The sequence below is a fragment of the Plectropomus leopardus genome, chromosome 1 (assembly GCF_026936395.1).
Source record: "Plectropomus leopardus strain MGB_pleo_1.0 chromosome 1, ASM2693639v1, whole genome shotgun sequence".
Taxonomy (NCBI): Eukaryota; Metazoa; Chordata; class Actinopteri; order Perciformes; family Serranidae; genus Plectropomus; species Plectropomus leopardus.
In genome coordinates, this window is record NC_142176.1 from 31,660,534 (window position 1) to 31,675,546 (window position 15,013).

Below are 15,013 nucleotides of genomic sequence, written 5' to 3' on the forward strand. Positions count from 1 at the left end.
TAGTATATCTAGTAATAATGTAGACATAGTTGTGGTTTAATTATGCCACCAGTTTAGTGATAGTTGGGACAGGAGGCATTATGTTTGTGGGTTGTCCATCTTAACACAATATCTCCACCACACCTTGAGGGAATCTCTTCAAATTTGGCACAATCGTCCACTTGGATTTAAGAATGAATTTGGTGGTCAAGGGTCAAGGTCACTGTGACCTCACAAAACATGTTTTTAGCCAAAACGCAAGAACACACATGCTAATTATGACAAAATTTCACATAAATGTCTGATAGGACATAAAGATGAGGTGATGACATTTTATATCCAAAAGGTCAAAGGTCGACATCACTGTGACATCATAATGTTCTGCAAAAACGTGTCTTGCCATTACTAAACATCATAACTCCGGAACAAAAGGGAAGACATTCGGTCAGATACTGAACTGGTGACACTAATCTTGGTTGTCCACATTGAAACTGCTGATTGCATAGATCCTCTGTGCTGCTAGGTTAAAGATGTGTGTGAAGCATATGAGCAACTTGAGTGGTTCGCAGAGGCATACAACTGCAAGGCGATAATTCTAAAAACCCTTGTTTCACTTCCATTTTTATATTTTTTGACTAGTAACACTGCTGTGGCTTTACCCACACAATTACTGTTTATTAAATGGAGCCTCAGTGTCAAGGTGCTCACAACCATGTAATTGTGATTTCATTAGTTGCATTAATGTAACCTCTACACTGGCGTTGACTTACTATAGGTTACGTGATCTGACCCACGTCTTACATTTTTTAAAAAAGCGAGCAGCTATCGGCATGGCCTCTCATATGGAGAGGCCTAATGAGGGTAGTGAGAGGAACAACAAGCTGTTGTGTTGTGTCTCCGTGCCCTCATCAATCAAAGCTCTCTTGTTTATGCTGATGCTAATACTGCCAGGCTCACTCTGTGTCCCGATAAATTAAAAGGAAGTGGTCAGCAATCCATCATTGTCGGTGTTACACGCCGTGTTGTGAAATGCTTCATGTGTGAATTCACATTTGCGGGTTTGAGTTAAATACTGAATGTGTGCATTTTTATGATATGGTACATGTTAAACTGCACAGAAGTCCTGTTGTGTGAGGCTATTTTCTAGTTTACAAGAGGAGAAACAAACAGAGACAAAGACAAGATCCAGAGACCTCATCCCTTTGCCGCGGAATAATGATCCTTAATAACCTTCTAACAGAACCAATTTTGGGAACAATTTTTCGTAACTGGAAAGTCTGTTCCTGTTTGGCATGGGTGTATTTCAATTGATTACAGCTGTGAATAGAGATAGGGGAATCACCTTCCTCCAGTGACAGTATACTTTGGGTTACAAACCGGAGATTTGCATGGCATTACCCGTGACAGTTCTCACAGGCTTTATTCTCCGCACAGTGGTTAAGTGCCAGAGGTCTTTTGAGGGCACATCTACAGTAGGAATGTAGCAGGAGTTATTGTTGAACAGTAATGACTCATTCAGGCTGCGCCAAAAGATATTGAAAGGAATTTATCCTGCTTCAGAAATATTCAGACACTGCAGAGAGTACAATAGTTTTCAGTATATTGACAGGTTCTGGGACAGCCCACACAATGCAGTGGGACAGTGCAGGACTCACTGAAGACAGCAGATCCCTCTGTGCTCCCTGAGAAAAGTAATTTCCCAAAATGAGCCAGTGCTATGCACCATTTTAGATGATACAGGTAACACCTGTTTATCAAACGGAAAAGTAATAATGATGTTTTGTGAAATTAATATTTAAGGGGCACATTAGCAATTAAGGGTTCTTAATCCATAAGTTAGGGGGACTCATGAGACAGGCCAGTAATCACCTATTTAAATTGGGTGGGTGGGCTCCCCCAGTAAAAATGTTTTGAAACGCAACAGCTAATCTGACCATTTTAGACTGACTACATTTTACACTGACTTTTTAAATGACATTTTTATGACATACTGTTAGTTTTTCACATTTTACTGACTGCTACAACTTGATGGCATACTATACTATCCCATTTTTATGACATTTTAGTTAGTAGTAGTTGTTAGTATGACATACTAACATTTAAAAAATAACATTCTATAGTGATCTGAGCTGAGTTAACATGTTAACTCATGTTATATTCTAGCTTTCCACTTTTTAATACATTTAAAAGTAATGAAATGGAGAGACTACAGTGTTTGACATTGATTTAATGTACCCGCAACAGTGGAGCAACAGCTTCTGCTGGGATACAGTAACACCACTTGCCACATGTAGAACAGCAGTGCGTCCTAACACTAGAACTTGTAGTAGTAATGTTTTTAATAATGGTAATAAGTGTGTAAAGTTTATTTATGATTTTAAATAGATTTGCTAATGAATATTTGAGCAGACAGGGTGTGGTTGCCTGTCCAGAAATCTATTTTTAGCAATATTTTGGGCGAGGGTACATTTAGAATATATGTAATTATGAGACATATTTTCAAAAGAATGGTCAAAATTGATGCAGCAGGGCCAAAATATTCTGACTTTTTTACATGCTCCAAAAACACTGGATCCTACATTTCCCACAATGCCACTTGATAATCTTTCATTTTACCCTCTCTGCCTAGTAAATGCCCATATCTATCAAACTTAAAGGGTCCAGTATGTAAAACAGACTTTCTGTTAAAAATCTCTTCAAGCACAAGGTGAGATAACACTGATGACATCACCATTACATCATCAGAGATACTTTCTCAGACTCCTCTAGAGCCACAGAAGAAGTCATTCAGCTGTTGTATCATCCCCAGTGACAACTAAGCTAATTTTGATGTTTTGAATGCCCCTTTAATTGTTGTCCTTTGATAGAGCAAGCAGGAGATGAAACAAATATGAAAGAAACAAACTGTTTAGGACATTTGACATTTTATATCTTCTTCCCCATTTCACCTAAATATCCTGTTTATACTGTGTAGAACTAGGCATAAAGAGGCAGCTCGTTCTCCTTCAACAAAAAATGCAGCTTCCTCTTGCAGAGAACCTGAGGGTAACTGTAATATTGCAGTGTTAATTACGTCAGAATCTCAAATGACTCATTAATAATAATTTAAAATGTAAACAATGCACTGTGCACTTGTATACTTTATGTCTTTGTCAATTCTTCATGTCAAAGAAATTGCGGCACTGGAATTCACATCTTGTTTGGCAAGTTTTTACAGATTTGGAAGCAGCCTATGTTTTAGAAATCTTCTCTTTCCTGTCTGAAAATGTGATTTCACAAATGAAAAATATATGTAGCTCAGTGTGGGAGATGGGGAAGGGGTACCTCATGATTTATTCATTCGCCACAGAGTGAATTTAACACTTTAATGTTAAGGAATGCCATTACAGCTCCAGCAGGAAATTCAGCATCATGCAACATTGCTTATTATATAACATTACTTATCGATGCATCTAAAGAAAAGTCTGGCTCAAAAAAAAAAAAAGATAGCTCACATTTGCCATGCAGCTGTGAACAGAAGTGTAGAAAATTAATGGATTTGGTGAGTTGAGCAAGAAAAGGTGCAACTGAGCGAATGATTCAGTTTAGGTGATAAAAAAGCACCCAAGGCTAAACATTTTGAACAAGAGCCCAAAGAAAGAAGGAAAAGGGACAGAGTGGTAGAGAGACACATTGACTTTCAGAGTGTGTGTGTTTTTGTGAGGACAGACAGAGAGTGCGTGAGTGGGGATGTCTCCATCCACTCTGAGAGAGCCTGGCTCCCCTACTCGCTCGGGCACATTTTCCCGGGCATACCTCTGGCTTCATGCTGGCCTGTTGACGGGACTAAATTGATGTGATTTGATGGTGCAGCAGCACCCACACTGTCCCGGTCAAACACCACACTGATCCCTGCCAGCCTTCTTCTTGACACGCACACAGAAAAAAAACACAGATGCGCACTCATATTTGTATGCATTCAGATGGAAACATAAAAATAAACAAGCCAAGTGCTTTTGGAAAAAGGATTATATTTTAGGTGACAAATAGGTTCTCAGTCACAAACCCTTGAAAGGCACTGAGTGGACTTTAATAGAGAGTGGAGCCGTTAGCAGTCCACACCATGGTCTTCAATGGGATTAAGAGGCTTTGAATGGTTGAGGCCATTAAAATCTACACCAGCCCAGAAGTCCTAGAGCGCCTTATGAGCATATTTATCATTAGGATTAACAAACCCAGCCTGTGAATGTTCTCACCTCAGGAGCGTAGCCACCTCTACACTTGTACCATTATTGTGTTTGGCTGAGTGGCTGATGATAAGAGCGATTCAACAGCAGAGGAGATAAAGCGCTTGTCCCAGTCCACTGACCATTCCCAGTGGACTCTTCTCAGAACAGCAACATCTGCATCCACCAGCTCATTTGTGTGCAATGTAAAATGGTTTCTACCGGCTAAGTTGTCGTTGTCTAATTCCTAAACCACAAACCCTGTGCATGACGTGATAAAAAAAACAGACCCAGAAGTCAGTGAACTGGAGGAGGAAAATCTCCTTTGAGGATGTGTGTGTGTGTGTTTTGTAATCTAGAGAGATTTCAGGGATTTAGCCATCAGTGTGATGATTCATCCTACCCTAACCCGTTGCCTGGTTCCTTCCTCTCCCATCCCTCAGATCTTCCACATGACCTATGACCTTGCCAGCGCCATGGTGAGGATAGTCAACCTGATCGGCATGATGCTGCTGTTGTGTCACTGGGACGGCTGCCTGCAGTTCCTGGTGCCCATGCTGCAGGACTTCCCTGCCGACTGCTGGGTGTCCAAAAATAAGATGGTGGTAAGTGCTTCTCCTGCACTGAGTCCTCCTGCCTCTTGGAATCAGATTATTCCCTGTCCTATCTCATCTGTGAGCTTCCGTAATTATGGTACTAAAACCCCATAGCATCCTGGGAAAGACTTCTGTGCATATCTGTCATTTTAAGCCCCTAAATCAAATATATTTATCTGCTATGTTTGCTCACATTCATTCAATTTTCTGATTACTTTTATTTATTTGGTACTCCCGACATCTGCCCATATTGTGAGAGGAGAGAGTCACTGAGGCTGTGCAGGGAGCATCGATTTTCCAAGGAGGACAGACAGCCCTTATTCATTCAATATTGGCTGAATATTGACAGTTTCCAGGGAGCATTCATGCTGTGCTTTAATTTTGCCGTATTGTTAAAATGGAAGAGTCTCTGTTTCAGCCTGACTCATAATAGAGTTCTCTTTTATTTTCTTTTGGAGGCTGACTGTGTCACACCTGTTGTGTGACTCTGAATCACCTGCAGCTGATTGCCCTCATGTTAAATCAGCATGTTATGAAAGAGCGTAGCTCCAAAGGAAGCACAATTGATCTGACATCAGCTGTCGCTTCAGTACAGCATACCGATAAATCAACATTTATTTAACCCTTATGGAATGCAGCTGAGGGGAGCGGTTCCCTAACTGATGGGTTTTCAATTTACATGTCAATGGTCAGAAGTGTCAGAAGGGTAATGTTTGGGCTTTTGTGTGGTCTGCAAGTTATTTCAGTGACAAACTGAAAGGTGTCCATATTGTATAGGTTTATTGGCAACATTTTTAACCCAGCAGTTTTTCCTCTATCAATTTATAGGAGACTTGCCTCGTGGAAACATTTTAAGAACAGGTCAACATTGAGATCTTGGGATATTTTGCTTCCATAACATGTTCAAAAAACACATATAGGTGTTTATTTAAGTACAGATTTCTCTCTGGAAGATGAATGTAAAATATGCATATTTAATGAGATAATGCATCATTTGCATATGTAAACATATTTCAGAAAAAAATTGGAATACAAAAAAAAAAGTCAAGTAATCAACTGGGGAGGTTTAACAGTGATATCTACCAGTTAAATGTATATCCTATTCATTGTTTTGTTTTGTTTCATCTTTAAATGTATGAAATTTTACAATGCATATCTTTCAAGGTCGTTTTGTTCTCATACGCTTAGCCAGAAATCTCCACTTCATTAGGACTTAGACGCAACATGGTTTCCGGTTTCATTCATATCTACATTCTGGAGGATGTTACAGAGGGGTTTGTTCATATATCATTCACAGCCTGATTTATGTGACATTTTATTTCTAACAACATGGCAAGAAATGATTTTTGCATGACTTTTGACAATATTATCCATTTTATAGAGTGATAAAAAGAGATATCCAAAATTATCTTGGTAAAAACTGTCGACTTAAATGTGTCAGCAAAATGTAAAAAGAATTTAGAATCAGGCTTTATCCATTGTTCAGGCTTCTGTTCTGGAAATGTATACAAATGAGTGCATATTTAATTAGATAATCTCTGGAATATAAAAACATACAATTTGAAATGTTTACCCTATTCACTGTAGTGTCTTATTTTTAGTCAAAAAATATATTGAATTTTACAATCCACATTTTTAAGGGCCATTTTGAGTTGTCATACTCATACTCATACTCTGAGTCAGAACACCAAACCATATCGTTTTATTCCTATCTATATTTGAAGAATCTTACAGATTTGTTTGTTTATATATCATTCACAGCTGGATTTATACATCGTTTTTTTCTAACAGCATGGTGAAAAATGATGACAGAAAGATAACACATTTAAAGCCCAGAATAAACATTTTTTGTGTTAACTGTGACAACAAAACAAAAAATTCAAGGAAGCCAACTTTGAGTAAAACATAAACCAGCTCCTAGTCAGCTGTATGTTCAGCTCTCCGTGCAAGAACAGATGTCACATGAGTAGTTACATCGCTCAAGGTATGATGCATTTGGTTCATCATGCCTCACTGCTTCCCTGACATGCTCACTTGTTATATTTAATCATAAGAAACGACAGATGTTGCAAACCACTGTCCCCTGAGATGTTTCACACTCAGGCTAATTTTAGCTCATTTTCCGTACCTGTCTGTGCTGAGATGCACACAGTCAGGTGAGGCGGTCCTGCTCAGGGATAGTGGGAGTACTGGGGAACAAACCAGCAGCCTCTTTGACCAGTTTAACCAACTTTAAAAGACATACACTCAAACTCCTCTGCTGCGTGTGGTGATATCCAAGCTATGAATCATTTTCTCTTCCTTTTTTAAAATTTTCATTTCTTTTCCCTTTACCACTATGAAAGATGCATTTTACTACTAGTTCAATATGCATAAAGCCTTTTTGCAAGGGGATTCTTTTACATTACGTAATGCTGAGCTGCCAGACAACATATTGTTAGCTGTGGCTCATCATTAAGGTACAGAAAAGTATGCATAGATTAAGATTGGATTTGATGTCTTTTTTTGCAGCAGTGATAACAAGGATATGATTATATCAAATATTCAAAACATATGGTACTTGCACCATAAGTAAATGTAAATGCAAAAATAATACTATGTGATACACAAAGCCACAACAAAGAAAGGGGGAATAAATAAATAAATAAATTCCTGTTACCTGTTTGCATTTTGCATTGTTCTTAATAACAATGCTTACTCTTACCCTTGCTTACTACCATTAAAACCTAAAAACCCTAGTCTTTCATTTCTTAAATGTCTTAATACCTCCATTTTAGTGTCTCTAGAAAATGGGCCCACATGCTAAATGCCTTGTCACAAGATTATTTCATGCAGTTTGATTACATTAAGTGTTTTCTACTGTTGTTACAGCTCAGAGTCGTGTTTCCAAAACTTCCATAGTTTGCACCCACTGCCTCCTCTTAATTCTGCACCCACAAACAGCCTCCTTGTATCTAGGAAGTGCAGAGGCCCTGCCATGTGAGGAGGAACACTCTTAATGTACTTAGTTTAAAATCCCGCGTGAGGGATGCAGCCTCTCATTAACATCAAAATGGAGTTTGTTTTGTTTCCCACAGTAAACACTGTCTAATTAATTGCATTACGTAGAAGAATGGCTCTCAATGTGACAGAATAACAAATATATCTCTCTGAATTAATTCAAGCCTCGAGGGCAGCCACCTCGCTGATGGAAAGCTCCTCATGTTTCGCTCACATTACCTACTAGACAAAGAGTTTGTATTGACTCAGTCACGCTTGGTTTGGCTCTGATTAGAATCATTAGGAGACATTTTTTGTCTTCTTTTACAGTAGCTGTCCCATTATCTTGCTGGGTCATCGCTCCTTACCTTTTCAGGAGGGCACTAATAAAATTGCTATCTCTCTCGGCTTTTTCCGCCGTGGAAATGAGTTTGAAAGCAATTTGGACATGTCACCCCCAGGAGAGAGTTGATATTGATTTGCCATGAACTACCACCGGGATCTAAAGGAAAAGGGGCAATTTATCTACAAATGAGAAAACTCACAGAGAAATCACATTTTTCTAAATAGCTGACCTACTTTCTGTCATGCAAGCCTCTAGTGTCTCATGCTCTATCTGTCCATTCTCAGGGCTCTGTTTTAGGCTCCTGCCCAAATGTCTGCTTGCTCCAAATGTTTGCATATTGAAAAGCATGTTTTACCTTGCCATCTGCTCTGTAGTGAACCAAAGCAGCCTGAAGTAGACCTCTGCCGTTAGTTTTGTCTCAAGTAATTGCGTGAATGTGAGTGAACTGTCAGGGTACTCATTGACCTTAAATGTGGCATCATCACCCTTATGAGAGAGAGAGAGAGAGAGAAAGTGTTCCAGTGTACTCACCCTAACTCAACCCATCTCCTCTGTTTCATCCAGAACGACACATGGGGACAGCAGTACTCCTACGCACTTTTTAAAGCGATGAGCCACATGCTGTGTATCGGGTATGGCATGTATCCCCCGGTGGGCATGACAGACGTGTGGCTGACCATTCTCAGCATGATTGTGGGCGCTACCTGCTACGCCATGTTTGTGGGCCACGCCACTGCACTAATCCAATCCCTCGACTCATCTCGGCGGCAGTACCAGGAGAAGGTGAGTCAAGATGAAGTGATGGTGACAGCTGTGTTGTCTAGATTTATTTTGAAGAGAGGAGTGGTGGTAAAGCAGGATGCTGGCTTGTCCTCAGTTTAAGTTTTTGTTTTTTTATTACATTCCTTGATGCTTGTGGAGCCACGCTGATACCTAGTTGTTGCAGTTCCATCATAACTCTTTCAAAAAAGGAAAACAATCATCAGAGATGTCAAACAATCAAAGGTTTTCAAAGACTCCTCCTAAAAAACTAAATTGAGACAACTGCAACTCCAATGTCAAAAAACGCAGATGAAATAACATTAAACATTACAGTTCCTGTAATGCTTTGAGAGATGTAAAAGATAAGTATATTATTGTCATGTAGCTTTAGTTAGTAAAATGCGGCCTATAATTTGAGCCTAAAGTTGTTTTCATTTTGGCAGATTGGCACCACTGAAAGTATGCCAAATGTGCTATTAGCACTTCCTGTTTGCAGTGTATCCATGGATGCACAGACAGCTATCACTGGATTCCTTTGATACTGAAGAAAACTTAAAATGTGATGATTCCCAGGCAAGTTCTGGAGGAGTTTAAGTCACACTTAATCTGAAAATATTAGTATCATGTCTCTATGTTCACATCTTGGTTTTGACTTAAAGTTAATTTAATACAAATTGCAGCAGTTGGATGCCAAGGGTTGCCCCTTTATTTCCTTTCACCTCATGCAGTACAGTGTCTTTTTACTGGCATGACATCCCACTTAAACACTTAACACTTAAAGCGGAATGAGGTCCATTTTCAAAATTCATACAACTATGGTCTGAGACAGGCCAAAATATTAGTTAACATAAACAACCTTACCCAAACTGAAAAACTAAAATTTGTCTGAAAAAGTCTGACAATGAATTAGGAAAAGTGGTACAAATGTCACTGGGAGCACCCAGGGTAATGTTCTGAGTATATAGGTATTTTCTGCTTAAGAACTGAGGGCACTACAATAGAATAAAGTTTAAGTATAATAGAAAAACAAATATCCTGTGGGTCAAAATCAATCTCCAATTCATTGTCTATGGAGCAGCTCTAGACTCATACTTGATGACATCATAAGATTGAAACTTTCCTCTGTGGTTTCTGGCTCCGAATAGTGACAACCAATTTTAACCAATACCATCATGACATCCACCCATCAGTCAATCAGAACCTTTTTAACCCTAAGCCACACAGAACTAAGATTCATTGGTTAGCTTGCTAGAAATAGCATGGTACGTCAAAGTGTCTTTGGGTGGTCACCACCTCTAACTTTGTGTTACGCTTCCTAAAAATACTGAGGTTCTAGCCACGTCAGCTGGCTAGAATTTATTCACTTTGAGGAAAGCGACGACTCCAAATTGTTTTCAAGGAATGCAGCTATTCTATCGGTGAACACTGTGGGGGCCTCTCTGTCTGTTTTGACATGCCCACTTCTCAACTATCAAATCAAATTCCTTTTATTGTTGTATCCTGCCTGCCTGTCCTGTTTTACCAAGAAATACATCACGATACAAAAACTAGATACTCTCTAAATACCGTTTCATCTGGGCTTTAATGTAAGAAATACATGATTTTCTTTGGACATCATCAAGTACAGAAAGCATTAGATATCAGGGCATACTGAGTGTCCACATCTCCTCAGCTCCTGCAAGCTGACTTTTTACCATAAGCTGATTTTTTGTGGGGGTATAGTCCAAATAGAGGTAAGAACCTCAACCTCCTCAGCTCAGGGAAAGGAAAGCCCTGACAGCTGGCTGTGAAGGCCGAGTTGTGTTCCACCGTACCATGCCCTCTGTGGGCCCAGCGTGGGCGATAATGAGCTGAGCGGCGAGGCTGCCACATGGCCCACTGTCTGTGGTGAGGAAGAGATGGGAGAGGATGACCTCCGGGGAATGGAGGCAGTGGCTCCAGAGACCCCATCCAAATGAAAATGAGACAGTGGGAGCGAAAGAGGGCAGAAAAAAAGAACCAGGCAGGCAGACGAGCAGAGGCACAGATTAGCTGACGTAATGGGTGTGTGTTACATCTTCAAAAGGAGAAAAAGAGCACTGGATAAATTAACACCTCACTAATCTTGGGCTGAGAAACAAAGAGACTCCACCAGATTCTCACCAGCTAAAAAGGTGAAAAATCCAAAAAGTAACACATGCAAGAAGTTACATGACTAATGCTGCTGATCTGAGTAGCTGTTTAATGAAAAGGGAGCAAGCTGTCTCCCCGCTCAGCACCCTCCACTCGTCTGCTGCTCTGCTTTAGAGATGCCTTGCTGCCAAGTAGACTGAACAGCTGGCCTGTCTCAGCACCAGTCAGCATGTGGTACCAAAGCCATTTGCTGCCGTTTCTGGGATCACCCCCTAAGGCGCCTTAAGAATCCCCCAGCCAACTAAAAAGGCTCCCCTGTGCTCCCACAGCTTCCCACGGTGCCTGCCTGCAGAAAGGTTATTACTGCAGACTGCAATTAAATTTTAAGAGTGCAGATTCTCTCATTTATCTTTCCACATGCCTCGGTGATAAGGTGCTCTCTGGGTGCACTGTCACTACGTGCTCATCTGGCTGTGGGAGCCAGATAGTAGTCATTTCTACTTCACTGTACTATACCCACTCCTCCTCACAGCTTATCAGGGTAAGTTCCTTCAAAGACATAATGCTTTTTGTCATTGGCCCTCACATCAGTCGTGTCACAATGGGATCTGCTTCCTGGAGATTTCGCTCTGCATTTCTGTAATACCATAATCCACGCACTCAAGAAGTGGACAATCCATTGGTCAATCCCCAGAGTTTTGAGAAGGCAGGTGGCTTTTTTCAGATGGCCGTCATGACAGGGACAGCTGTTCCTGTCTGCTGGGACTCTGTCTGGAGAGAAATCTGAGACACCACGAATACATCATACAAGTTATTATACAAACCTGTCCGTTAGACTACTGATTCTATGCTGTCTTATATGTCTAAGTAAGGTGCAGTGATATAGTGGGGGATATATTGACAGAAATTATAATATTATAACTGTACTATATAATATAATATTATATGGTATGTTTTCTTTAGTGTATAATCACCTTAATCACTGTGTTTTTGTAAAGCAAGCTGGCTAAGATTTGTTGGATGGGCATTTGTATTTTGAATGTGAGCTTACTGGTAAATGATCTGTAATAAACCATGCATATTGTAAGGATGGTAGTAGGTAATTATACAATACTTGATGATAACAAAAGTAATGCAAATCCACAGCAGCATTTAATGGGTGTAATTCTTTATTCTATAACACAAAGAGCGATATGACACACATTTGGTAAAAATAAATAGTGTATCAAGGCACTCTGCATTTCAAAACAAATCAAATAAAATGAACAAGCCCACTGCTTTGAAATATGAAATACAAACACTGTGCAATGAAAAAAGGTCTCTCTTTAGATAACTGGATAATGCATGTAAGGTACTTTTAATAATGGTATGTGTGGTTTTTATTAATCTGTGCCCTCCTGTTGGGGCACTTTTATGAGTGCTATTGAACTCACAAATGCAGTCTCAGAGTGGGTGCGTGAAGTACAAGGACACTTGGAAGCTTTAATTCTCATCAAAACCTGTGTATATTTGTAACACATTAAATGAAGCAGGATTGCACAAAGAGGTTGTTCATGTTTCTAGTGTGTCATGAAAATGGGGGAAAAAAAATAACTTTCAGCTATCAAAAGCATGTTTACCCACAGCTCTGCCATAGAATGCATTTTTCATCTCAGCCCACCGCCTTTGTTGGTTTCTGAACATCACAGTGTTAAGAGGCACTTTTAATACTTAATTTGCCGTGCTGACTCAACACATGCATAGCTGATGTTGCAGATTACAGACTGTGAAATATGAAGAATTAGACATTTTGACTCATTAGTAAACGTTGGAGAAGCCACCAGTCTCTTTTATGTTGGCAAGCTGAAGTGGATCTCTGTATTTTGCAGTTTGGAGTTTTTGTGTTCGCAAGCCAAATATGCCCATGTTGATATTCCAAAGAGGCTGTCAGGAACACAACACAACTGTATCATTTGCATACACCACCAGTCTGAGAAGTACCATGAATTGTGACTTACTTATCTGAAATGAAGACAATCACTGGTGTGTGATTTGATAGTAGTGCTTATTACACAGTAATTACAAAATTCAAATGTTGAAATAAAAACAAACATTAGCTAATATGGAGTTTTATTACAGTTACATTGCGTATGGCATTTGACCAGAGAATGTAAACAGCCAATGCACAAAAACACAAATTCACACCCTGCTATCACAGAGGATAGTTAATGGCTACTGTGTAGTTAGCGATCGTCACGTTAAAGTGACCCATGCTGTTTTTGATGTGACACTGACTCTGCATTCGTCCACTGTAAATGGGCTGTAAATAGTAGAGCATGGAGCTCACATACTCATGGCTGTATGTGAGGCCATCAGTCCAGTTGGCATGCAGAGGTGATGTCCAGGTAACGGCTACATTTAGATGGGAAACAAATGAGATAAATCCCTCTGGGGGACTATGAAAAAGGAAATCAGTGTATGAGGGAATCTCAGAAGGCTACAGATGGGAAATAGAAAAAGAGGGAGAAAAAAAAGCTCTGCCCTCGAAGATGGTGAAAATTATCATCAGAAAGCCTGGGTATAATCTTTTCTGAATAGAATTTTATTACAATGTGGCACCATGTGATAAATGCCCGGGCTGTCAGAAGCTAGCAAGTAGACTTAAATGAGCTCTTAAATAGGAATCAGGCAGCCTGTTAACTGTGACACAAAGTAGCGAGCCCCAACAGTCACACTAAACACTAGGGGTTGAAGTGAGCTCCCACAGAGATGAAAAACGGTTTCATTAGATTCATTTTCACTTTGCTAAAAATATATGCCTGATGCCAGTCTTTTGCTGTGTGTAAACAGAGCCTGTGGGTGCAGAATATGAAAGCGTGTGCATTTTCTACCTGTTTGCAACTCAATTTGTTGCAGATGTACCTGACAGCATGTGTTAGCCTGGGTCCATATTAGATCTGAATCGAAAAGAGACTGGCCGTAGCTGGACATGGGGGAAGCTTTTCATAGGCCTCTCTGTGGTGGATGTTTTTCTTTTAAATTGAGTAGGCTTGTAAATGTTTTGTTACTTACAATCAATGTACTCATTCAATTTCAGCTAGTTCTCTTTTTAAGGAAAAGAACACCTAGCCTTTTTCTAGCAACAATTATTTAACATGTATAGATACACGTTAAAGCCAGATTGCTGTGAAGCCCAAAATGTTTGCTGTACTGGTAGACCTATGCATAATGGACAATTAGTATATAAGAGTGATTCCTTAACTCTCATATTCACATAGTTTTCCTCTAGCCTATATAACAACAGCATAACCGAAGTACTGGGTTTTATTAACATTTTTAAATAGTGATACACAACACAGTATTTATTAGGGGTCGGGAAATAATTGATAAAGCATAGTTTTGCAAAATGTTGCAACATTGCATCATTGTAATAACTTTTTCACTGAATACATTTTTTATATTGAAAATAGAAATTTAACATTTTGTAGCCCTCTAAAGTAATAAAAACACTTGCTTTTTCATACATACAATTGTCTGTGATAAAAATGACTAAAGTGAGATAAATAGACTGAAAACTTCATCTTATACATGAAACAGATGTTGACAAAGTTTTCCTTTGTATACATAATTTGCAGTTGAAAAAAGTAATAAACTGTTATATATTTGCTTTTTTCTGATTGAAATACTGATATTGCAAAACATTTGAAATAATAAAATTGAACGGTGACTTGAGTTTTGTGATAATATCATATCGTAGGGCCTCTCGTAATTCCCAGCCCGAGTATGCAGTTGTCTGTACACCCTGCTAGTTGAGTTGAGTACAGTTGTAAAAAAAAAAATGAGCGCTTACATGGATTACATTATTTATAATTCTATGGGACAACAACAGGTGACTTTGTAAAAATTACATGTTATTTTTGATTGTTGATTCCGTCAATTATATTTCACATTAAAAGATCAATTATTAATCTATCAAATGGGAAAAAGGGGTTCCAGTATCCCAAGATGGCATCTTTACATTGCTCGTTTTGTCCAAATAACAGTGACACATCCTA

General features: G+C 39.3%; 1 protein-coding gene across 3 annotated transcripts in view; it reads left to right on the top strand.

The window, feature by feature from the left end:
• Positions 1–15,013, top strand: part of hcn4 (hyperpolarization activated cyclic nucleotide-gated potassium channel 4) — a 90,572-nt gene that overhangs the window by 40,401 nt on the left and 35,158 nt on the right. For all 3 annotated transcript variants that reach the window (XM_088080075.1, XM_088080081.1, XM_042515660.2), the window contains 2 exons: positions 4,628–4,789; positions 8,670–8,888. In XM_088080075.1, coding sequence (XP_087936201.1) covers positions 4,628–4,789; positions 8,670–8,888 — 381 coding nt within the window. The remainder of the gene's footprint in view (positions 1–4,627; positions 4,790–8,669; positions 8,889–15,013) is intronic.